Source organism: Bufo gargarizans, chromosome 10 (assembly GCF_014858855.1).
Source record: "Bufo gargarizans isolate SCDJY-AF-19 chromosome 10, ASM1485885v1, whole genome shotgun sequence".
In the NCBI taxonomy this organism is placed as follows: domain Eukaryota; kingdom Metazoa; phylum Chordata; class Amphibia; order Anura; family Bufonidae; genus Bufo; species Bufo gargarizans.
In genome coordinates, this window is record NC_058089.1 from 30,269,771 (window position 1) to 30,295,458 (window position 25,688).

At 39.8% G+C, this 25,688-nt stretch overlaps 1 protein-coding gene across 1 annotated transcript in view; it reads right to left on the bottom strand.

Annotated features, from left to right (window-relative positions):
- Positions 1-3,365: 3,365 nt before the first annotated feature.
- LOC122920029 (mucin-5AC-like) overlaps positions 3,366-25,688 on the bottom strand; it is a 61,522-nt gene continuing 39,199 nt past the window's right edge. Inside the window, exons 32-53 of the mRNA XM_044269239.1 lie at positions 24,480-24,674; positions 17,983-24,144; positions 16,762-17,006; positions 16,169-16,343; positions 15,535-15,785; positions 15,130-15,313; positions 14,798-15,002; positions 13,584-13,762; positions 13,148-13,217; positions 12,283-12,383; positions 11,597-11,628; positions 10,791-10,968; positions 10,592-10,696; positions 10,326-10,366; positions 10,099-10,227; positions 9,899-9,997; positions 6,649-6,768; positions 6,459-6,557; positions 5,940-6,059; positions 5,276-5,315; positions 3,907-4,024; positions 3,366-3,618 (exon numbers count right to left, since the gene is read on the bottom strand). Coding sequence (XP_044125174.1) covers positions 3,366-3,618; positions 3,907-4,024; positions 5,276-5,315; positions 5,940-6,059; positions 6,459-6,557; positions 6,649-6,768; positions 9,899-9,997; positions 10,099-10,227; positions 10,326-10,366; positions 10,592-10,696; positions 10,791-10,968; positions 11,597-11,628; positions 12,283-12,383; positions 13,148-13,217; positions 13,584-13,762; positions 14,798-15,002; positions 15,130-15,313; positions 15,535-15,785; positions 16,169-16,343; positions 16,762-17,006; positions 17,983-24,144; positions 24,480-24,674 — 9,101 coding nt within the window. The remainder of the gene's footprint in view (positions 3,619-3,906; positions 4,025-5,275; positions 5,316-5,939; positions 6,060-6,458; positions 6,558-6,648; positions 6,769-9,898; positions 9,998-10,098; positions 10,228-10,325; positions 10,367-10,591; positions 10,697-10,790; positions 10,969-11,596; positions 11,629-12,282; positions 12,384-13,147; positions 13,218-13,583; positions 13,763-14,797; positions 15,003-15,129; positions 15,314-15,534; positions 15,786-16,168; positions 16,344-16,761; positions 17,007-17,982; positions 24,145-24,479; positions 24,675-25,688) is intronic.

Below are 25,688 nucleotides of genomic sequence, written 5' to 3' on the forward strand. Positions count from 1 at the left end.
CGCTACTCGTCATCTGGCAGTGACGAATGTTGGAGATGCTTGGCGGATAGAGGTTCTTACATACATATTTGGTGGGAATGCCCGAAAATACTATCCTGGTGGAACGAGGTATTCCAAATCTGCAACAACATCTGTGGTGGAGACCTCCCCCCCTCCCCCGAGATAGCTCTTCTGAACATTTTTCCTTCTAATAATAAAATCCCTAACCTAGGTCTCTTTAAACAGTTAATCGCAGCAGCCAAATTGCTTATCCCCAGACTTTGGCTCTCCACAGAAACCCCTCCTATAAAACAATGGCTCTTGAAGGTTGACCAGATCCATAGATTTGAAGAAATTTCCTCCTGGGAACAGAGAAATTTCCAAAAATTTTCGAAAATGTGGGAGGCTTGGAAAACATATAGGAACTCCAACGATATTCCAGTTAGTCATAGCGGATCCGGTGGGGATTAACACTTGCTCTAAAACAGGTCTTCTCTGATGGTTTTGCACCCTCCTTTTTCATATTTCATTATCACATCTCATTATTAATGTGCTCCCATGCCTATGCCTTGCCTTTTCTCTCTGGTATGCTTGTCCCCTGTAGGGGGTTACCTCCTTATATGCGATTATATCCTTGCATTTTGATATGTCTCAGCTATGTGACTATGTGACGTGAATGTTGTTTATTACTTGAAGATACTGACGGGAGGTCTCATCCTCCATAACTGTACGGAATACTGTATTTTCTCAATAAAAAATTTCAAAAATAAAAAAATAAAATGAAACAAACAAGATGTGCTTTGACTGCAGACTGCCAGCTTTAATTTGGGGGTATTTACATCCAAATCAGGTGAACGGTGTAGGAATTACAACAGTTTGCATATGTACCTCCCCACTTGTTAAGGGACCAAAAGTAATGGGACATAATAATAATCACACTTTCACTTTTTAATACTTGCTTGCAAATCCTTTGCAGTCAATTACAGCCTGAAGTCTGGAACACATAACATCACCAGACACTTGGTGTCATCCCTGGTAATGCTCTGCCAGGCCTCTACTGCAACTGTCTTCAGTTCCAGCTTGTTTTTGGGGCATTTTCCCGTCAGTTTTGTCTTCAGCAAGTGAAATGCATGCTTAATCCGATTCAGGTCAAGTGATTGACTTGGCCATTGCATAACACTCCTCTTCTTTCCCTTAAAAAAACTCTTTGGTAGCTTTTGCAGTATGCTTTGGGTCATTGTCCATCTGCACTGTGAAGCACTGTCCAATGAGTTCTGAAGCATTTGGCTGAATATGAGCAGATAATATTGCCCAAAACACTTCAGAATTCATCCTGCTGCTTTTGTCAGCAGTCACATCATCAATAAATACAAGAGAATTAGTTATATTGGCAGCCAAACATGCCCACGCCATGACACTACCACCACCATGCTTCACTGATGAGGTGGTATGCTTAGGATCATGAGCAGTTCCTTTCCTTCTCCATACATTCTCTTCCCATCACTCTGGTACAAGTTGATCTTGGTCTCATCTGTCCATAGGATGTTGTTCCAGAACCGTGAAGGCTTTTTTAGATGTCGTTTGGCAAACTCTAATCTGGCCAGGTCTCTTGGTGTTGCTGAGCTCACCGGTACATTCCTTCTTTTTAAGAATGTTGCAAACAGTTGTTTTGGCCACACCTAATGTTTTTGCTATCTCTCTGATGGGTTTGTTGTGTTTTTCCAGCCTAATGATGGCTTGCTTCACTGATAGTGACAGCTCTTTGGATCTCATCTTGAGAGTTGACAGCAACAGATTCAAAATGCAAATAGCACACTTGAAATGAACTCTGGACCTTTTATCTGCTCATTGTATTTTTGTATTTGGGATAATGAGGGAATAACACACACCTGGCCATGGAACAGCTGAGAAGCCAATTGTCCCATTACTTTTGGTCCCTTACCAAGTGTAAATACCCTCAAATTAAAGCGGACAGTCTGCAGGTAAAGCACATCTTGTTCGTTTCATTTCAAATCCATTGTGGTGGTGTATAGAGCCAAAAATGTTAGAATTGTGTCGATGTCCCAATATTTATGGACCTGACTGTATGTCTATATTTTCCCTACAACACTAAGATTGCTGGCTTGTGTCTGTAATTGGTTTCTGCCAGACACATCATCTCCCATGGCAGGCTAAGCTTAGAATGGCATCTCTGGCTTGTTATCAAGCCCAGACACTGAAGGAGCTGCCAAAATCCTGCCCCCTGATTGGCTCACAGCCTGTCTGTCAGCCTCTAAGCCAATTGCAGCAATACCCCTTCCCTCCCACAGTCATGTGATCCTCTCTCTTCATCTTCCCTAACAGATTATCCTGCAAATTTTTATGGTAAAATGGCACTTGCACTGTTTTACCTAAATCGTTCAAAGTAAATTGCAAAGACTCCAAATTTGTCTCGGCAACAGAATTTTTATGAAATTTGTAACAAATCCAATTCAGAATTGATTTTCTCATTTCTATATTGTACTTTTTCCTTCTTTTGTGTGTGTGTGTGTGTGTGTGTGTGTGTGTGTGTCAGGTTCCTTATGAAGATGAAAAGATCAGAAATCAAACAAAATGTTCTAAAATGCTTAAAAGATTTTTAATTGCAATCATATTTCATACTCTGGAATTACAATAAGCCACATAACTCTCTAGTTTCAATGGCAAAGAAAGAGGAAAACAGATACACATGGCAGAAATCTCCAACCAGACAAATAAATAGGCGAGAGATCTAAGCTTCAGGAACAAGACTTCTACATCCTCGCATAAAAGCATTAAATAAAAAAAGGAAAAACATAATAGCACAATCCTTCATATTTCCCTATTAGCTAATCAGAGACCAATAAACTAGATTCAGCTAATTCTATTCCTTTGTAAACAGGACGACATAGAGCAGCAGTGTATTTGTCTGTATTTAGTGAAATGCTTATATGGACCGGAGGTTGAACTTAAATATATACGTATATATATATATTATTTTATGCTACTTGTAATCAATATATAGAAATATCTGCCCTAAAAAAAATTAAATGACACACTGAAGCTACAAACTACTGGTATGTACTTGAAGTCAACCATGTTTGGGCAATAGATTTTACAAACTGAATATAAGGGTTAAGCATTTAAGCATGAAGAATTAGCTCATTTGACCACAGCCCTGTAATATTGAGAAGTCCCATAATGTAAGAAAAGAGGTTGGAGCCTTCGCTGAGGAGACCTTGACAGTCAGAAAGCAAAACAAGGTCATTAGAAGCCCATTGGTGGAGTATGTTTTCCAGAATATATAGATGTTAGATACAATATTTAGTATAAGTTCATGTTAAAGTTCTGATTCCGTGTAATTCATTTAGCTAGATTGATACTGTCGTTTAGTTGGTTTGTTGTATCTGATGGTCCTCATTGATTTCCTGTTTAATCTTGACCTGTTGCCGTAGCTGTGAGCTGGAGGTCTGGGTGTCACTTTCGCATTCAGTGTGGGCACAGCCGCATTCCTCTGCATATATGTAGGTATAGACAGTGCTGGTTCCATCCAGACATTTCAGGTTTATTTCTCGTTTGCTGGTCTTTACTTCCTGACAACAGCTGCACTTGTGCTCCATCATGTTGGCCTCAGCAGAATACCTGTGCAAAGAGAATACATTTTAATAAAGTGGTAACATGATCCAATTTAGTAGAAGTCTCGGACCTTCTGTAACTCAATATGGTGCCAAGCAGAAGTTTTAATTATAAGAAACTAACTAAAGGAGAATGAAGGTATTTCCAAACATCACACGTATATAATTAATCGGGGTCAATCCAAGGAACTTGGCCAACATACAGTTGTGCCATGCAAAGTTTTATGAATGAAGGGGAAAGTGCCTAAAATGCAATATAATTAAGTTTTACAGTTCTTTCATGGTGACAACTTACATGGATGATGTCATACAGGCTCCTCCACAGTAGGACAGCTCCACAACCTGATCTGATTCGCAAGTGCTGGTTTTGATACGCTGAGACTGTTTATGGACCTGACAACCTTTCAGAGCAGCTTTAAAAGAAAAGTAAATACAATTACTGGCTTGAAAGTATTAGAGCAATATTCCGAGTTAAACGTACCATTATAACCTGCACCATCAGCAAGTATCAGTGGTTCACATTTATTTATTAATGTTTTTGCATTCATTGTAATTGTATTCATTGGTGTTATAAGGAAGTGATGTTGTTGTGCTTTTGAAGTCTTCTTGTCAAATTTGAGCAAAATAACAACTTTTCTACAATTTACGGTGTTTTTCAAGATCGGCTATACCACTGAGACCAGTCGTTGGCAGCAGTAGTCAAATGTTGATATGAAAACATTGCTGAAGCTCTGCAAACAAACCATGTAGTAGCACTGGAACATCAGGGGGATTTATATGGTGAGTTCTGCATTTTTTTTTTATTATATCTCATTCCATCCCTTTCCTTGGGGAAATTTTACCTGATTTTGGAAAAGCGTCAATCTGTCATTCTGCCCTAACTCTGAAATCCTAAGTCTAGAGTATGCTGGTAAGTCCTCAAACTTATGATATCCCAACTGTCCCCACCTCACTGCTGCTGATTGACAGTTTTTTTTTTCCTACTGAAATCAGTGTCAGGTGCGTGTCGAGAACCAGGAACTTATGAATTGGAGGACTCAGTGCCATGCGCTGGAGCTGTTCAAAGATTTTAGCAAAATGGAAGGGTCAATGAAAGAAAATGACCCCAAATTTTGCTAGGAGGATTGGTCACTAGTTTAAGCTACCTTTAGTTAGGTCACCATAAAACTGTTCAGTGATTCCCTTTAAGGGTACCTGCACATGTAATCTCAGTTTTGGCACATTTGTTGTGCAGTTTTGGGTGCAGATTTGATGTGGTTTTGCAGCAGATCTCACCCTTCAACTGAAAAATGGGAAATCCACCCAAAAAAAAACCAACAACAATTGACATGCATCAGATTGCAAAATCCGCACAGCAAGTCAATTTCCACATCTAAGAAAAAAAGCAAAAGTGTGCATGAGATATGTCTAATCTCGCACACTTTGCTAGTACTGTATTACACTGCGGAAAAACTACAGTGTGCAGGCACTCTAAAGCTGTGAAATACACAAGTGAGTCTTGAGCTCTTCTTTTAGGCTCATTTTTGTATAACCCACTACGTATATTGCACTTGTACAGAGCTATACTGTATGGTGCTACATACTATATCATGCACAGTTAGGGCTTGGGTATGGAAACATAATCAATTTATATAGACAAGTACAACTGATAAAAATGTACTTACATTCACAAGTCTGACAGCAGCCATCAGATTTGATAGTACCCTGCACAATAAACACATACATGTAAGTGAAAATGGTGACTTATTTATTCCCATAGAAATTTGCTTCAATCACATAAAGCTTGTGTTCTCTAGAAATGCACGGGCAACCTCCGTGCGGCCGTCAGGATGGATCCAGATCCCTTCAACTTGAATGGTTCCATGATCCGTCCGTTCCGCAAAAAGATAGAACAAGTTCTTTCTTTTTGCAAAACGGAAGCATGGAACGGAACCCCACAGAAGTACTCCGTAGTGCTTCTGTAGGGTTCCGTTCCGTCCTTCCTTTCCACACCGCTCCGCATCTCTGGATTTGTGGACCCATTCAAGTGAATGGGTTCGCATCCATGATGCGGATTGCACACGGAAGGTGCCCCGTGTATTGGATCAGCCTGCTTGATCTTTCTGCATTTGAACGTCTCCACCCAGCCCCATTAACTATAATGAGGACTGGTGGAGATCCGGCCCCGACCTGTCAAAGTTGCCGAGAATCGACCTGAAGAAAACCATAGTGTGAAACAGCACTAAGAATCATGGCGCTGTTATCTACGTGTCAGTAAGGCGTATTAAACTCAATCTTATACAACCTGGAGTTGTCATACAGAACATAGGACTATATGGATAAACAAACCTCTAGACAATTAGAACGATCGAACGGTGGGCATGTAATGCTGGTTTTCTCAACATCAAAGGTGCTTGAACAGCTGTAGGTGGTGCACTTTTCTTCTGGTGGAGTGTACTGTTCTTCAGGCTGCAAAATAAATTAACATTATCAAGATGAATCTAGTGTATGCTAGGAAATCTGCAAGTTACTACAGCCTATATTGCTAAAGTAGAATACACTAGCTGAATAATCTTATGACTTTTCTTTGAAGGTCATACATAATGCATTTCTCAGGGTAGACAGTGAGCAGAAGAGAAAGCGTTCTCTGGGTCTGAAGAGACCTTAACATACAGTATGTGTAAGACCTTATGGAACACACATGACTTCTTCCCCTAAGCGTAAATTAATAATGTATTGGGGAATTATCTCTGATGATTTACCACCAGTGGAGTATCAGATTATCAGAATATTTTATAAAAATAAGCCTGGCAGTTTAGAGAGATGATAAAGAGATAGAAACTATAGAGACGAGCATAACGAATATACCTTCAAAGTCATAGTTGTGTTGTCACTCAGGTGGATCACACAGGCGTATGGTATACATGTTCCACAACATTCACCATTGTTGACCTTGTATTTGTAGCCCTGGGGGAAACAAGATCATTTCAGTTCACAAAGTCTCATGGTTGGTATTATGGCGTGTTTTAGATAAGTTGCTATATAAAAGGGATCGTACATTATCACATTCTTCAATGGGACAAGTTCTTCTGACTTCCACAGGTACATACTGGTCATCAATTATGTGACACTCATACTCAACACATGGCTGATCAGGTGGGCCCCATGTATCCTCAGACTGAAAATACAAAAAGAAAATACATTTTAGGTTTTAGGGCTGATTCACAGGACTGTGACTGGCTCAGGAAGCACAGCTTGAAAACCAAGATATGAAAACCATAGTAGGAGCAAACCCAGGTTTTTTTTAACAAGTATTTGGAAGAGCATTGGTCCCCGCATTGCTGACCGCATAATGCTTACTACTAGTGTAGTAAGCGAATCAAAGTATCTGGAGTGGACTTTGATCCGAGTTTCAGGAAAAATGTGGTTGCCCCGAAGCCGAATTTCCTGAATCACTGATGACTTCACCTCATGCGCCCAGCGTGATGACTTGATAAAATCATCATGCTTGCTGGAGGTCCTTTGGTAGGTTTTCTTTAATCAAGATCAGAATGGACTGCCTCTCCACGATCAAGTGGATGAGGTGGGTATCCTTTTTTTTTCAACCCTGGTTTAACACCTGAGCACCTGAATGTGAGGCTCAGATGCCACAATCAGCACTGAAGGCGGCATCTGAGGGGTTAAAGGACAGGGGGCAGTGCGATCGCCATCCCCCGTCATTGCATCTGCTCCATACAATGGAAAGCGCTTTGTGACAAAGTAATTTGTCATAAATCGAAATTCTTGTCGAAGTTCGGCGAAGCTGGCAAATCAAATTTTTCAAAACTTCGCCCATCTCTACTTACTTCTATATAGTTACATATATAATTCTATTTTTTTTTTTTTTTTTCATAAAGGTGGTTTAAAAGTTAATGATATTCCTGTAACATTTCTTAGAATAATTATAATGGGCACTTACACTTCTAGTGATCAACGATGATAAAAGTTTTAATGGTGATATTCAATATCTATGTTGGACTAGTTTAGGTATGGGTTACTGAATAATATTCCTGGAAGTTTAGGGATCACTAAACACCTAGTAGTCCTTAATTGGAGGGCAAAGGGGTTAATAGAGCAGGACATAATAGTTATAAGGAAAAAAAACAGCAACAGGCTAATCAGTCACATAGAAGAGCATTAAATAGGTGCATGCTGCCAAAGGATGCAATCTAGAAGAGGAAATAAATCCAAGTCTCAGATACACCACATTTTTGGGCCCCTTCTTCAAGTCAATACATCCTTTGGAAGCATACGCCTATGTTTTGCCCCAGGGGAGGACATATAGCCTGTTTTTTTATTTATTTTATTATTTATTTCCCTCCCTCCCTCTGCCAGGGTAACCTGGTCTCCTTGGGGTGGAGGGAGGTGGGCGCTGATTAGGACTTACTGTGTACCTGCTGCCCATTCTGCCTATACTCCATAGCTGAAGGACCTGCCATGACATCATAGTCGTGTGATCTTTTCAACACTGGAAGTGGTGGTAGGACCTGTGATGAGGTCACCATCATGTGACCAGTGCAGAAAAAGGCAGTGCTCAGCAGTGGAGACCTGTGATGCCACGGAATGAATGTAAGTGCCAGAGGAATGCTGGGAGATGTGGTTCTCCCCATTAGGCCTGCTCCCTGCTTAGTGGGAGAGAAATATGCAGGGGCACATTGGGAACTTAAAGTGGCCCTGGAAAAAATACTAAAAGTGGCCCCGTTTTGTAGTCGGGTCCAAATTCATGGAAGGCACTAAACGTGTCTAGGGCAGCATACAATCTAAATACGGCCCTGGCTCCACAACAGCAGCACAATGTAATGTCAGACATCACACTGCTACTGTGAAGGGGGGACAATATCTGGACATAACTACTGTGAAGGCGCACATATCTGGACATAACTACTGTGAAGGGGGCACATATCTGGGCATAGCTACTGTGAAGGGGGCACATATCTGGGCATGGCTACTGTGAAGGGGGCACATATCTGGGCATAACTACTGTGAAGGGGGCACAACATATCTGGGCATAGCTACTGTGAAGGGGCACATATCTGGGCATAGCTACTGTGAAGGGGCACATATCTGGTCATAGCAACTGTGAAAGGGACCCATATCTGGGCATAGCTACCGTAAAGGGGACACATATCTGGGCATAGCTACTGTGAAGGGGCATATATATGGGCATAACTGCTGTGAATATACCCCCATTGTCTTATAGGTGCCGGTCCCACCACTGGGACTCGCACCTATATCGGAAACAGAGCCCCGCAAAGTGGTGTGTGGAGGACTTCGGTCTGGCCACCATCAAGCGCGCTCCCTATATAAGTGAATAGGAACACACTGCGCCTGACCGGCCACCGCTCCATTCACTTCTATGGGCTCGATAGAAATAGCCAAGCCAGCGCTCCGCAATTTTCGGCGGCCCCATAGAAAATAAATGGATGGTGGCTGTGCATGCACAGTGCACCCTCCACCACTTTCGGGGCTCCATTCTCGATATAGGTGTATATCCCAGTTGTGGGACCCTCACCTATAAGACAATGGAGGCATATCCTAGCGATAACCCCAAGTTGTGCATGCACCCTTGTTAGCTAAGATGTCCTGTCCATAAGATGGTCCCTGATGGAGGATCATGTGACCAGGCAGATCACTCAGTCATTCAAATACACTGCACCTGCTATCTACACTGGCCCTGTTGTATGTTTAGTGCAGGTGCAGTGTGTTAGAATGGGGGAGGCTGAGTGATATGTCTGGTCACATGACCCTCCATCAGAGGCCACCTTATGGACAAGACCTCTATGTGGACAGCACAGAAGATCTGCCCAACAAGGGGACATGGCTTATGAAATAAAGCAAACAGCATGGAATATCAAGAAAGGCTACATTAGTAAGTGCCATGTAGTTATTTTATGACTATATTGATAACCAGTATCCAGAAAGTGGTCAACCTCTTTAATCTTAAGCTTACAGTACCATGACAAACTAACCCTATCAACTCTTTTCTCCCTTCTTGCTAGTACATGCTAATAGCTGTTAAGGCTCTTTTCTACTTCACATCTCCAAAACCAGTAAATTCCTTCAAGAAAAAATTGAGTTAAATAATAACATTATCTCTGCCATTAGGGGGCGCTCCCTACATAGGAATTTATATAAGTTTCATTAAACGTGATAATAAATATACATGAATAGCTTCCACAATAGGGAAGGAAGAAATATGTTTTCCCCTTAATAGCTCTACACATAAGGTAACTGGACTCTAACTGTAAGTTATTGTCATGAACACGTACCTTCAAAATCTTTATGGAGTTGTCACTTAGTTTTATTTTACATGCATTCTGTTTACATGTGCCGCAACATTCACCCTCAGAAGATATAAGTTCATATCCCTGAAAAATGCAAAATAATTAATGAAATCAAAATGTGGGGTTCTCCTACTGTATAATGTCCACTGTAAAGGTATCAGAAAGCTTGTAGCGATGGAACTGACCGGTTCACATTCTGTATGGCATTCGATGGGTTTACATGACATAAGGCGCAGTAAGGTGTCAGGATCCGTCTGATTTGTGCACACACAGTTTGAACATACTCCTTTGCTTTGTGGGATATCCTCTCCAGGCTATTAAAAGAAAGAAGAAAAAAAACAGTGGAATACAGTCTTTTGTCCAAGTTTACTCTTTTATTTCAGACTTTAATAGGTTAAATTGTTGCACTTACTTTGTACAGAGACCCCTTGAATACACAGACTTCCGTTGGTCCTGTTCAAGAAGAATGAAATGCATTAGAATAGCATATGCACCATTCAAGCTCGCAGAAGAGACCCCAATGCCAAATTTGCCCAAATCTACACATACAGCAGCCACAAAATGAATGGTTGCATGTTATGTAATTAAAGGAGAAACATTTCCACTAAGATATTTGAAAATGTAGAAAAATAGATGATAATCTGAAATATTGACTATTTCACTATCTTCAGCACTTACTGCAGGCATATGATGGGCAGCAATCACCCTCCAGAAGTACAGGGACAGCCTCAAATCCAAGTGAACAGTTCTTCTCCTTCTGCAGGCAGTAGCTGCTGTTACATACTACGGATATGGATGGTTGAGTCAATGTCAATAAATCAGTTGCAATTATTTCAAAGGTTCAGCAGTTAACACACATTATAAAAGTGCTACTTACTGCACTCATTCTTCATACAGCATGGCTGATGGGGATCTGGCAGCTCCCTGGAGATTAACCCTTCCTTGTTACAAGATAAGTCAACCAATGGAGGGCATGTGATTGGATGACACTGGACAGTAAGAGAGTTCTTCTCACACATGCAGTTATTACAGTCGCTTGTCCAGGTCACTCCAGGCTGTGAACATAAGGCATGAGAATTACATTCTTCTGACCTTTGATATTTAAGATGCATCATAACTGTTTAATATTTGGGAGTCAATATTGAGCATCCCTGAACAATCTATGACCAGGTTAAAAATGGTTGTGGTGGCCAATAAAAGTGGGGAATGAAGGCGAGAGCATCGCGATAAACTGTGCTGCTCTCTCTATTAAAGTTAATGAATAGAAGAGGTTGTCTAGTTTATAAAACTTGTTGTTAGATCGACTTTTAGGGAACTTTGAGTTACTGAACTAGAAAGGGTCCACTGTTCATCCTCTTCTCCTGCCCAAGTGGAGAGACTAGACTAAGAGCATCTGGAGAACCTGTCCCCTACTGCATTAACCAGACAGCACATTCCTTTTAATTTTTTAATTTCCCCTTTAATGGTGCTGTAGGATAGGTTTATAGCTAACCACTCGGGAACACTTTCTTGTGAAGTAACCCTTCTGTCATGTATAAATTGAAGACCCACTTAAAGAAAAACTGTCTTAACATTTCTTGTAACTCCCATTGACTTTGATGAATGCCCTATGGGTCTTGCCACTACTGGCTGCTTTGGGTTTTATTATGACATACATTTTTTAATAGACTTAATTCTACTCACTTCTTTGGGCATTCCATCAGGACCAGTGCAAGCTGGAAGAAAATAAATCAAGTAATTTTAATAAATTGTAATAAATTAAGTCATCAAAAATATTTTATAGAGATGTACTACAATTCATTTTAGTTCTTCGCATGCCCCTAAACTATAGCCAGTTTGTTCTTCTGGGCAACTCTTTCTAACAGCATGCAAGATAAGACTTCACAATTTTGGTAGCTATGGAGAACTTTCTTTGGTCACCTGGTTACTCGCCTACACACAGAATACCTATTATTTCTGCCTTTATTTGTCATACTTTTGTATGTTACTATGTTAGATCCTCCACGGTGCACCATGACCCAAGACAACCCACATAATAGCCTACAGCCTAGGAGCTAGAACTATAAACTTGTAGTCTTAGAAAATAACAGTGTAGTAATACACAAACTGAAAATTCATTAGAAATTGCTGTAGAGAAGCTTGAGCAAATGCTTGGAAATAATTTAAACACTAACTATACCATTGGAATATGCTTTCATTAATTAATCAAGATGTTCTAAATCTATAGCAATGTTCTCTGCAGCTATCAGGACCTGACGGGAATTAGAGTTTTGCTGCACGCTGAGATCATTGTTCTATAGATTTTTTATTTTATTTTTTTCTATGAATCTTTATCTAACATTGTAGTGATTATACATGTGGATACATACAGCAGGTCTCAACACAGACGTCAGTGTAAGAGTTAAACAGCATGGTTCCTTTAGGACAGAAGCAGCCTTCAGTATATGCTTTGTTGAGTTCTTGAACTTCCCTGCAATGAAAGCAAAAGAAAACATACATGTTCATATGTTTTATGGAGTGCTAAATATGTATACTTGCATGTTTAAAGGGCATACTGTCAATATTGTTTAAAGGGAATCTCTCTATTTTAGAATGATGTCTGAGCTACTTCAGGAAGAATGATATAGGACAAGAGGAGCTGAACAGATATATAGCATTGTGGGAAAAGATTTAATATAACTAATATTTTATTTATTATAAAATGCTCTTTCTATGGGTTTCTATGCCTCAGAGTCTAAGAGGCGGTCCTGTAAGTGGTTGCCAACCATCTCTGTAGGGACGGTTCTTCAAACTTCACAGATAACCCATAGATAATAAAATAATGTGAGCATATTTACAATGAATAATAGGGCAAACACAAGAAAACCTCATAGATACAGGTCTTGGTGGGCTTGGCTACACTCAGATTAATTTTGTCCACAAGACAATTTCAATAATTGTGAATGTAAGTTAGTCTACTTAGTCAGCTTATTTCCACAGTTCTCTCCTCAGAAACTCAGGAGATTTTGTATCAAGCCATACACTGTGAAACATGAGTGAGCTTAGTTTGCCTAATCAATGGAGATTCCAAGCTGGGACCACTCTCCATGTCCATACAAACTATGGAAAGAGTTTGCCTTGATGAGACAGTTCCTTTAAAGGATTGATAACTCATTCACGACAGAACCTATTGTCCAATTTATATTTGCAGAAATTATCAAATAATATATAGACATTTTTTAAAGGGATCCTTACTTGGTACCGCAGGTTTTAGGATGTATTGGTCCACAAGCGTCATATACCTTCCCGGCAGGACAATTGAAAGCTAAAAATGAAGAAAATAGATTGTAATCTGGGCAGCATATAACTCGTACTATCAAAGGAACACAATATATAAAAATTATACAAGTATTGTATTAGACACACACAACATACAAAGACACATTCATTGGGAAAGATGTATAACAGCACTAAGGAAAACTCTATACATTGATGCTAGCAACCAATTATATTGCTTCTGTAATTTCCAATGTACCTTAGAAATTTGAAAAAGGATCTGCAAGCTAATTGGTCGATTAAGACAAAAGCTACAAAATTTTACTTGAATTTTCTTAATAAAAAGTTTAAAAAAATAAATAAAATGTTACTTTGGACTAGTTTACCAAGAAGCAATAACCTGAAGAAAACTTACGACAATGTCCTTTAGTCTTGTCTCTCCAGTCAATGCAGACCCCATTGGCAGCACACAAAGAGGCATATATTTCCAAGCTGGAGCACTCTACTGAGTCAGTGGGTATGCGACAGGAATCATAGGTACAACCTTCGTGGTAAGGCTTTGGAGGAATGATTAGGTGACACGCAGCAAAGACCCTTTGAAAGAAGTAATAAATTCATATTGATAATATGATTCCATTCAAATTACGAGATTGACCTGCTTCAGTCAGTGAATGGCTGAGCGGGAGTTCTGAGCCATTTTCAGGGTGATAACCAAGGGACAAGGAAGTGCAGGGCCCTAGGAATGGGAACAGCTTGGGAGCAGCAGCAGCTGCGGAGTATCAGTGAGGTGACTTGGATCATTTGTTATTTTTAACTTTTTCTGCCCCATTTTTAAATGATTCTCCTGAAAAACACTTTAGGTTACAAACTGCTACTAATGTTAGCATCAATTTCAATACATCTAAGTATACAGATGTCCAAAATGCAACTTGATTAATGCTGGATTATGGCATTGCATATGGAAATCTTAAGTCATCCAGAAATTCCAGGCTGATGTTTCTAAAATAATTTTTGATACAATATCACTTGATTCCTGGATATTAGTTTTCCATGTGGATCTAGAACACTTCTCTTTTTCTAGATAACAGTATAATATATATAGTCTAAGGCCTCTTGCACACAAACATTGTGCATTGGGTTCGTGATCTGTCTGTACAGCAGCGCGGAGGCACGGACAGAAACACCACGGAAGCACTCCATAGTGCTTTTGTGGGGTTCCGATCCTTGGTTCCATTCCACATCTCCATGATTGCAGACCCATTTAAGTGAATGGGTCCGCATCCATGATGCGGAGTGCACACGGGCCGGTGCCCGTGTATTGCGGACCAGCCGGGAAGCAATACGGCTACATGCACACAACGTTCGTGTGCAAGAGGCCTAATACTATCTAAAAAAAACTAAAGTGAAAGGATAGGCATACATACACATACAAACCCATGACCTACTTATTTGAGTGGCAAGAACTTTATAGTGTAATCAAATTTTAGTTGTGTGTCCAGAAAATGGCTGGGATTACATGAGACTTACTTAGATAAGTAATAATGGTTTTGCTATATTTACTGATTTGGTATTTCTAAAAGATTACAAATAAAAGTATGTAAAAAAAAAATTGACATTATTCCAACTTACTCGCTTAAGATGATGTCACACAGAGAAGATGGTTTGCAAGTTGGTGCTGGGGTTGGATGAGAAGGTGGTGGTGTAGGCTGTGGAGGTTTACAATAAGGCTTGCCTGTTACATTGACCTTCCAGTGGTCAGCCATTTTGGAGCAATCTTTCACAATCTCGCCGCTTGGCATTCTGCAGTCTTCGGTGCTGTTGTTAGTACAGGTACCTGTATTGGAGGACAACATAAAAATATGCATTCATGCTCACGCTTGCTCTATATTAGGCAAACATATGTCAACTTTAAAAAAAAAAAAAATTAAAAAACAACAGAAGTTGATGGTCAGTTGACGTACCGCATTGTCCTTCTGTATTGTTAGCAAATTTGCTGAATGGCAGCTTAACAACAAAGATCAATCCACTGAATGAGATATACGCATCGATTTCTGGGATCTCCACATTCATGTTTATGCCAGCACTGCTTATAATAATGCCATCCTTGGTAAACCCTGGAGTTACCCAGTCTTGGTTGAACCTAATCTGTAGACAAAAGATTGAAATGTGGTCAGTCCCAGTGTAAAACACTAACTTCAGACTTTTCTTATTGTATAGTATTAGTAGTTTGATCAAGTATGCAAACAATGTTGTTCATGGTTTTATGGATGATTTGGGGAGTTACAGGTGTTTATTGGTGGTTAAAGAAATATGCCACCAAAACAAAGAGGCTATTATATGATAATTATAACTAATAGTTCTCTTACCCTGTTCCTCATTCTTCCTTGGAACATCATACGTGTCAAGACAACTTCATTGGATTTATAGTAGATCATGATAGACTGTGGACAGGACAAACCATCTTCAGCATCACAGAAGTAGTTGTCAACAAGGACACGGAAGTTGTCATATTTGGGAGTGATCTGCTGCACCAGAACATATGTACAATTGTCCAAGAAAGTGTAATAGGTTCCATCAAAGGTGATGTAATGAGGATCGCCCCAACCACTGCACACACCTATTAGAAGTCAAAAATAATAAAATCAGATGTTGGTCATTGAACACGTATGTGTCATAAAAATCTCAGTTTTTTTACGTGGAAAGAAAACCCGAGACTGTATTCAATACTATGTCATGAAATGCACCATCTCAATAATAACTATTAACTTTCATGCTAGCGTTAATTAAATCTATTGCTGCTTTCATTAATTTTGATGGCAAGTATTCATGCAGTCAAAAATACCAAAAACCATTCATGGGCTGCAATAAAGGCTCTGAGAAAATGGATCAGAGAATCGGTTCGGCATTGCTGTCATGGTTGTATTATATTCAGAGCCCAGGATGCTGGTGCGAAGAGATCCTTATTACTCGCATTGAAAATGAACACTTCCTAAAACTTACATTGGCATTCGTAATGTTCACAGCATCCATCTGCACTCATCTTCTTTACAGGTGGGAATCCATTAGCACAGTTCAATGGCTCCAGTTTAGGGCAGCTCACTGGCTCAATGGTAATCACATTATTTCCATGACATGTGGCCTTTGTACAGTTATTAATTGTCCATGTTTCATTGGTCTGGAGAAAGTAAAGTACAATAATACACAATTGTTACAGACAATTTAGTTCAGCCTAAATATGTCACATTCATTCAAAGCCACAAATACTTCTTAGATGTTTTAAGACATGCAATTATCAGGTTTAAAAGAGTCACCCCCAGAGGCACATACATTCGTGATTCTCATCCACAGAAATTTGGTTTCTTAAGGGGATTGTAGAAGATTAGGATTTTATTCAGAAACAGGACCAATGTTAATGGGCTGTGTCTGGTTTTGCAGCTCATCGAAAAGTTCTCTTGATTGGGGCCTTCTCTTGATTGGGGCCAAATTGTAATACCAGACAAACCTTACTGTAATCTAATCTCATGCAATCTATTTCAGACAGTCAAGATTGGATACATTTAACATGACAGTTGAATTTGACCACAATGTTTTACCTTATGAGGTGGGCAGCCTTGTGTACTAGGAGTCGGAACAAGGGTAGTTGTAGTTGTGGTGGTTGTTGTCTTTTTGGGAGTAGTTGAGGGAGTGGTTGTAGAAGGTTTAACAGTTGTGCTGCATTTTGTTTTTGGGTGTTTTGTAGTCGTGCAAGGCCCAGTAAATCTTTCAGCTTCGCAAAAGTCATTGCACACCGCATAGAATGAGCAACCTGCTGCATCAGTTTTGTTATAGATGATTTCCCCTGAAAAAAAAAATTATTACAAATTTCAATGTGAAATGAGGCCATGAGTTGGCACCAATGTCACTGTAAGAACATTACTAATGTTTAGTATCCTTAAAGCGTACCTGCCAATTCAGATCACTTTTCAGAATAAGCTGTCATAAGTGTATAAATTAGTATTATAACTATATGTAACCATTACATGAATTCTGGAGTTTTTTTTGTGGTTTCCCCTTTGCAGGCTGCATCTATAATTTTAAGTTGTTCCAGGAGTAATTGGTGGAGACTAGCTTCGCATCATGTCTCCCCATACAGTAAACATAAAAACAGGAGATTCTTCATCCTAACTTGCTCTCACTTAGAATCATCCCATAAAATATTATATAGACGTAATAAGCAGTATAGATAGAACACTGTTAGCTGCTGAATCTGATAAATCATGCCTGTGTCTGTTTCTGGTGCCCAATGCTCTTCCTCCTTCCATATCCACAGACTTCTATGGGAGACTGTAATCTCATTCTTAAGTGAACTAGCAACCCATTATGGTGTTAACAAGACTGACATATCACAGAATTCAGGGAGTATTTTAGTTTAGGATACAGAACATTTTTCTCTGATAAGATATATTAAAGTTTATTATAGTTGCATCTGCATCTATTTATGCAAAGTTATGGGAAATAACAGTGATCATTTAAGGCCGGGTTCACAACACGTTTTGCCATCTGTTTATAGTATGCAAAAACGTATATATTACAAGATGCCTTAGACTGATGCAATACAGTGGTATTCAATCACCATAGAGTTATATTGTCAAAAAAAACATATATGTTCATTAACGTATATGTTATTATTATTTTTTTACTGGACTAGCAGGATAGCAAAATGTGGTATGCTATGTTTTTGTATCCTTTTTTCTCAACACATATGTTAAATAGACAGCAAAAAAACTATATGAACCCCCCTAATTAATCAAAGAAATTGAATACAAACCACCTACCTGGGGTGAAGTAATTGTGATCAAAATGGCAGAAGCACTTGGTAGTCTGTGTAGGTATAGTTGTTGTTATAGGTTTTGGAGTCTCAGTTGTTGATTCTGTTGTAGTTGTGGTGGTTGTTGTTTCTGTTGTAGTTGGCGGCACTGTGGTAGTTGTAGTTGTAGTGGAAGTAGTGGTAGGTGTTGTAGGCTTTGGAGTCTCAGTTGTAGTTGATTCTGTTGTACTTGTGGTGGTTGTTGTTTCTGTTGTAGTTGGTGGCACTGTGGTAGTTGTAGTGGAGGTAGTGGTAGGTGTTGTCTGTGGAGGAGTTGTGCTACAATGGCTGTAATCATCACAGCATAAAACCTTTATCTGGTAATTATAACATTGTTTAACTTTTCCAGATTGGTCTTTGTTGTTGCACACCAAACCAACATTAGAATCACACAGAACTATCTGTCCAACATTATCAATACTAATATCTGGGAAATCTTCAGCCCTGCATTCAATATCTTTTGGATGCTTGCAGATTTGTTTGCCTTTACTAATTATGTCCTCAAATGTCTCTTTATCTCCTCCATCAATTCCAGAGGTAGGAGCATCAACATCAATCCAATGTGACCACTTGCATTTTGGTGTGCAGATTGGTGTTGGAGTGGTTGGTGTTTCAGTTGTTGTAGTTGTTGTAGGCTTTGGAGTCTCAGTTGTAGTTGATTCTGTTGTGCTTATGGTGGTTGTAGTTGTAGTTTCTGTTGTAGTTGGTGGCACTGGGGTAGTTTTTATAATAGGGGTTGGTGTTTCAGTTGTTGTTGTTGTTGTGGTAGTTGTAGTTGTTTCTGTTGTAGTTGGCGGCACTGTGGTAGTTGTAGTGGAAGTAGTGGTAGGTGTTGTAGGCTTTGGAGTCTCAGTTGTAGTTGATTCTGTTGTACTTGTGGTGGTTGTTGTTTCTGTTGTAGTTGGTGGCACTGTGGTAGTTGTAGTGGAGGTAGTGGTAGGTGTTGTCTGTGGAGGAGTTGTGCTACAATGGCTGTAATCATCACAGCATAAAACCTTTATCTGGTAATTATAACATTGTTTAACTATTCCAGTTTGGTCTTTGTTGTTGCACACCAAACCAACATTAGAATCACACTGAACTATCTGTCCAACATTATCAATACTAATATCTGGGAAATCTTCAGCCCTGCATTCAATATCTTTTGGATGCTTGCAGATTTGTTTGCCTTTACTCATTATGTTCTCAAATGTCTCTTTATCTCCACCATCAATTCCAGAGGTAGGAGCATCAACATCAATCCAATGTGACCACTTGCATTTTGGTGTGCAGATTGGTGTTGGAGTGGTTGGTGTTTCAGTTGTTGTTGTAGTAGTGGTAGTTGTAGGCTTTGGTGTCTCAGTTGTAGGTGATTCCGTTGTACTTGTGGTAGTTGTAGTTGTTTCTGTTGTAGTTGGCGGCACTGTGGTAGTTGTAGTTGTAGTGGGAGTAGTGGTAGGTGTTGTAGGCTTTGGAGTCTCAGTTGTAGTTGATTCTGTTGTACTTGTGGTGGTTGTTGTTTCTGTTGTAGTTGGTGGCACTGTGGTAGTTGTAGTGGAGGTAGTGGTAGGTGTTGTCTGTGGAGGAGTTGTGCTACAATGGCTGTAATCATCACAGCATAAAACCTTTATCTGGTAATTATAACATTGTTTAACTATTCCAGTTTGGTCTTTGTTGTTGCACACCAAACCAACATTAGAATCACACAGAACTATCTGTCCAACATTATCAATACTAATATCTGGGAAATCTTCAGCCCTGCATTCAATATCTTTTGGATGCTTGCAGATTTGTTTGCCTTTACTCATTATGTTCTCAAATGTCTCTTTATCTCCACCATCAATTCCAGAGGTAGGAGCATCAACATCAATCCAATGTGACCACTTGCATTTTGGTGTGCAGATTGGTGTTGGAGTGGTTGGTGTTTCAGTTGTTGTTGTTGTTGTAGTAGTGGTAGTTGTAGGCTTTGGTGTCTCAGTTGTAGGTGATTCCGTTGTACTTGTGGTAGTTGTAGTTGTTTCTGTTGTAGTTGGCGGCACTGTGGTAGTTGTAGTTGTAGTGGGAGTAGTGGTAGGTGTTGTAGGCTTTGGAGTCTCAGTTGTAGTTGATTCTGTTGTACTTGTGGTGGTTGTTGTTTCTGTTGTAGTTGGTGGCACTGTGGTAGTTGTAGTGGAGGTAGTGGTAGGTGTTGTCTGTGGAGGAGTTGTGCTACAATGGCTGTAATCATCACAGCATAATACCTTTATCTGGTAATTATAACATTGTTTAACTATTCCAGTTTGGTCTTTGTTGTTGCACACCAAACCAACATTAGAATCACACTGAACTATCTGTCCAACATTATCAATACTAATATCTGGGAGATCTTCAGCCCTGCATTCAATATCTTTTGGATGCTTGCAGATTTGTTTGCCTTTACTCATTATGTTCTCAAATGTCTCTTTATCTCCACCATCAATTCCAGAGGTAGGAGCATCAACATCAATCCAATGCGACCACTTGCATTTTGGTGTGCAGATTGGTGTTGGAGTGGTTGGTGTTTCAGTTGTTGTAGGCTTTGTAGTCTCAGTTGTAGTTGATTCTGTTGTACTTAAGGTGGTTGTAGTTGTAGTTTCTGTTGTAGTTGGTGGCACTGGAGTAGTTGTCATAATAGTAGTTGGTGTTTCAGTTGTTGTAGTAGTGGTAGTTGTAGGTTTTGGTGTCTCAGTTGTAGTTGATTTTGTTGTACTTGTGGTAGTTGTAGTTGTTTCTGTTGTAGTTGGCGGCACTGTGGTAGTTGTAGTTGTAGTGGAAGTAGTGGTAGGTGTTGTAGGCTTTGGAGTCTCAGTTGTAGTTGATTCTGTTGTACTTGTGCTGGTTGTTGTTTCTGTTGTAGTTGGTGGCACTGTGGTAGTTGTAGTGGAGGTAGTGGTAGGTGTTGTCTGTGGAGGAGTTGTGCTACAATGGCTGTAATCATCACAGCATAAAACCTTTATCTGGTAATTATAACATTGTTTAACTTTTCCAGTTTGGTCTTTGTTGTTGCACACCAAACCAACATTAGAATCACACTTAACTATCTGTCCAACATTATCAATACTAATATCTGGGAAATCTTCAGCCCTGCATTCAATATCTTTTGGATGCTTGCAGATTTGTTTGCCTTTACTCATTATGTTCTCAAATGTCTCTTTATCTCCACCATCAATTCCAGAGGTAGGAGCATCAACATCAATCCAATGTGACCACTTGCATTTTGGTGTGCAGATTGGTGTTGGAGTGGTTGGTGTTTCAGTTGTTGTTGTTGTTGTAGTAGTGGTAGTTGTAGGCTTTGGTGTCTCAGTTGTAGGTGATTCCGTTGTACTTGTGGTAGGTGTAGTTGTTTCTGTTGTAGTTGGCGGCACTGTGGTAGTTGTAGTTGTAGTGGGAGTAGTGGTAGGTGTTGGAGTGGTTGGTGTTTCAGTTGTTGAAGTTGTTGTAGGTTTTGATGTCTCAGTTGTAGTTGATTCCGTTGTACTTGTGGTAGTTGTAGTTGTTTCTGTTGTAGTTGGCGGCACTGTGGTAGTTGTAGTGGAAGTAGTGGTAGGTGTTGTAGGCTTTGGAGTCTCAGTTGTAGTTGATTCTGTTGTGCTTATGGTGGTTGTAGTTGTAGTTTCTGTTGTAGTTGGTGGCACTGGGGTAGTTGTTATAATAGTAGTTGGTGTTTCAGTTGTTGTTGTAGTAGTGGTAGTTGTAGGCTTTGGTGTCTCAGTTGTAGTTGATTCCGTTGTACTTGTTGTAGTTGTTTCTGTTGTAGTTGGTGGCACTGTGGTAGTAGTTGTTTCTGTTGTAGTTGGCGGCACTGTGGTAGTTGTAGTTGTAGTGGGAGTAGTGGGAGGTGTTGTAGGCTTTGGAGTCTCAGTTGTAGTTGATTCTGTTGTACTTGTGGTGCTTGTTGTTTCTGTTGTAGTTGGTGGCACTGGGGTAGTTGTTATAATAGTAGTTGGTGTTTCAGTTGTTGTTGTAGTAGTGGTAGTTGTAGGCTTTGGTGTCTCAGTTGTAGTTGATTCCGTTGTACTTGTTGTAGTTGTTTCTGTTGTAGTTGGTGGCACTGTGGTAGTAGTTGTTTCTGTTGTAGTTGGCGGCACTGTGGTAGTTGTAGTTGTAGTGGGAGTAGTGGGAGGTGTTGTAGGCTTTGGAGTCTCAGTCGTAGTTGATTCTGTTGTACTTGTGGTGCTTGTTGTTTCTGTTGTGGTTGGTGGCACTGTGGTAGTTGTGGTGGAGGTAGTGGTAAGTGTAGTCTGCGGAGGAGTTGTGCTACAATGGCTGTAATCATCACAACATAAAACCTTTATTTGGTAATTATAACATTGTTTAACTATTCCAGTTTGATCTTTGTTGTTGCACACTAACCCTATAGTGATATCACATTGAACCTTCTGCCCAATATTGTCAATACTTATCCCAGGGTAATCTTCTGCTCTGCATGTAATGTTTTGGGGGTTTTTACAAGTGTTTTTACCATTAGCCATAATGTTTTGAAAGGTTTCTTTATCTCCTCCATCAATGCCTGGCTTAGGAAAATCAACATCAATCCAGTCTGACCACTTGCATTTTGCCTGGCAAACTGTTGTTTCAACCTCTACTTTACTTGTAGATGGTTTTGTGGTTGTAAATGTTTTTATTGTGACAGTAAATTGGGGGGTTGTTGTTTTGTGTGTTTCAGTTGTTTTGGTTGTAGTTGGTTCTGGTGTTGTGGTTGTCTCAGGGGTTGTTGAGGTAGTTGTGCTTTTAGTAGTAGTTGTGGTGCTTGTGGTTGTTGAAGAAGGAGATGTAGTTGTGGTTTGGGTAGTCTCAGGTGTTTCAGTAGTTGTTGTAGTGGTAGTTGTTTGTGATGTGCTGGTTTCAGGGGTTGTTTTAAATGTAGTTGAAGTGGTTGTGGTTTTGGGACTAGTTGTGCTAGTGGTTGTTGTTAAAGATGTAGTGGTATCTGGAGGTGTAGTAACTGTTGTGGTATCAGGGATAGTGATTATTGGCGTAGTAGTTTCTGTTTTTGTGGATGTCTCAGTTGTTAATGGGGTGGTTGTTGTTTCTGGAGTAGTTGTGGTTGTTGTTAAAGATGTAGTTGTCTCTGGTGTTGTGGTACTTGTAGTGGTTGTTTCAGTTGTCGTTGAAGTGGTTGTGCTATTTGTTGTTAAAGATATAGTTGTCTCTGGTGTTGTGGATGTTTCAGTTGTTGGGGTTGTTTCAGGTGATGAAACTGTTGTGGAGGTGGTTGGAATTTTAGGGGTAGTTGTTAAAGGAGGTGTAGTTGTAATTGTGGTTGAGGGGGTTGTAGTTTCAGTAGTAGTAGGTAATGTACTTGTTGATCCTGGTGTTGTCGTTGCACAGTGACTGTAGTCATCACAACAGAGAACTTTAATTTGGTAGTTGAGGCATACCTTGAAGTCTCCTTCCTGATCTTCATTTTTGCAAACAAGACCAAAAGTAAGATTGCACTGAACTACTTGCCCAATTCGACCAATTGGTACTTCGGGATATTTCTCCGATCTACATTGTATACCATCAGGCTTTGGGCAAAGTTTATGCCCTAATTCCCTGATTTTGTCATATGTCTCAATATCTCCTTCATCTTTACCAACTCCTGGTATATGGACATCAAGCCACTTTGTCCATGTACATTTCGGAAGACATACTCCTGTAGTTGGAGCTCCAGATGTAGTTGTACTAACAACGGTAGTTGGAGAGGAAGTTTCTGTCACTGTGGTTGCAGGTGGACTTGTTGTAGGTACTGTCTTTTTAGTGGTAGTTGACAGTGTGGTTGAAGGCTTTGCAGTTGTAGGTGCTGTACTTGGAGTTGGTATATCACATCTTTCAAAGCTACAGCACAGAACTCTGATATTATAATTATAGCAGATAGGTGGATGCTGATTTTTGTTCTGGCAGATCAGTCCAAATGATACATTGCATTGTACATTTTGCTCAAGCTCTGCTAATGGTGTGTCAGGGAACATCTGAGCTCTGCACTGAATATCTTTTGGATGACTACATATGGAAAACCCTTTAGCTTTTATATTTTGATATGTGTCAAAATCTCCATTCTCCACTCCTGGTTCAGGGTAACTAGCATCAAACCATTCTGACCAGTGGCAGACCTCTTTAACACATATTGTAGTCAAGGGTACTGTTGTTCCTATAGAATAAAAATATGTAAATTGAATTAAAATTAAAAAAAATGACACACACATTTTTGTGTAAATTTATAGGCCAACTGCCCAGAAAAAAATACTGTAAAAATAAGATCACGTCTTTCCTTTTTAACCTGTCCATACAAAAATGGAAGGTGGAATCTGATCTGTTGTTATGCGTAAGGCTTTCAGTTTGTTAGACCAGTTGTTATGCAGGAAGCCATTACGGTCTGATATAATTTGGCATAATTGATGCCAGTTCAGCATTTCATTTGGGAATATGGACATTATAAAAAAAATCATTGTGTGTTAGACATTTTTTCAGTTTATAGAACTGTACCTTTAGTAGTGGTAGAGAGATATGTTGAGGTAAATGTAAAGGTTGTGGTTGTAGAAACATGACAATTCTGAATATCTCTGTAAATGGTGCCGTTTTCTTTGCAGATAGCACTGATACAGCCTCCAATGCCATCGGTAGTGTTGTAGATAACATCATTGTATTTGTACTTTTTTCCCTGGTATTCACAATGACATGCTGTAAAACAGGACAGAAAGAGATTTAGCAACACTTAAAAGATATGAAGAAATAGCATATAAACAGAATTTAAGACTAATGTTATAGATTCCAAGACACAACTTCAGTTTCCAGCTCCTCAATGCAAAGTTTGTAACAGGGCCCCACCTACCATGTACCACATTGGTGTCTTCTCACAAGGCACTAGCTATGTACAATGTATGTATTTAAACTTAGCTATGTGTTCAATCATAAGTATTAATAAAAATAAGTATGACTCAACACAAAGCTAAATTTAAGTTTGCATTAAACTGATATTATTCTGTCTTTCTAGTGGTTCTAACTCTAGCTAAAGGGGTTGTCCCATCTTGGACATTGGGGGCATACTGCTAGGATACGCACCCAATGTCTGATAGGTGCGGGTCCCACCTCTGGGACCCACACCTAGCCATAGAACGGATCCTGCAAAGTGACGGAGTCTGCACTGTGCACCACCCTCCATTCATTTGTATGGGAATGCTGAAAATGGTCAAGAGGCACGTTCCGCTATTTTCGGAAGTTCCATTGAAAGGAATGGGAAGCGTACCGCGCAAGAGCAAACACCACTTCTTTCACTTCTATGGGGATTATGGAAATAAACAAACCGGTGCTCAGCTATTGTCAGCACCCCTATAGAACTGAATGGAGGGTGGCTATACATGCACGGTGCTCCCTCTGTCACATTGCAGACTCTGTTCTAAGGATAGGTGTGGGTCCCAGGGGTGAAACACGCACCTATCAGACATTGGGGGCATATCCTAGTGATATGCCCCCAATGTCCAAGATGAGACAACCCCTTTAAGGAGATTGATGCAATCTGTAATAGAATTGAGGTCACAATATATTAAGATCTTAAGCTCCCTCTAGTGCTGGCTGCAGGCAAAGCATTTTCATAGAATTTGGAACAGTTTCTGACTAGCAACTATTTACAGATGTGTCCGTCCATATATTTCCTCTTTTCTCAATATATCCTGAACGTGAGGTGTGTACCAAAAG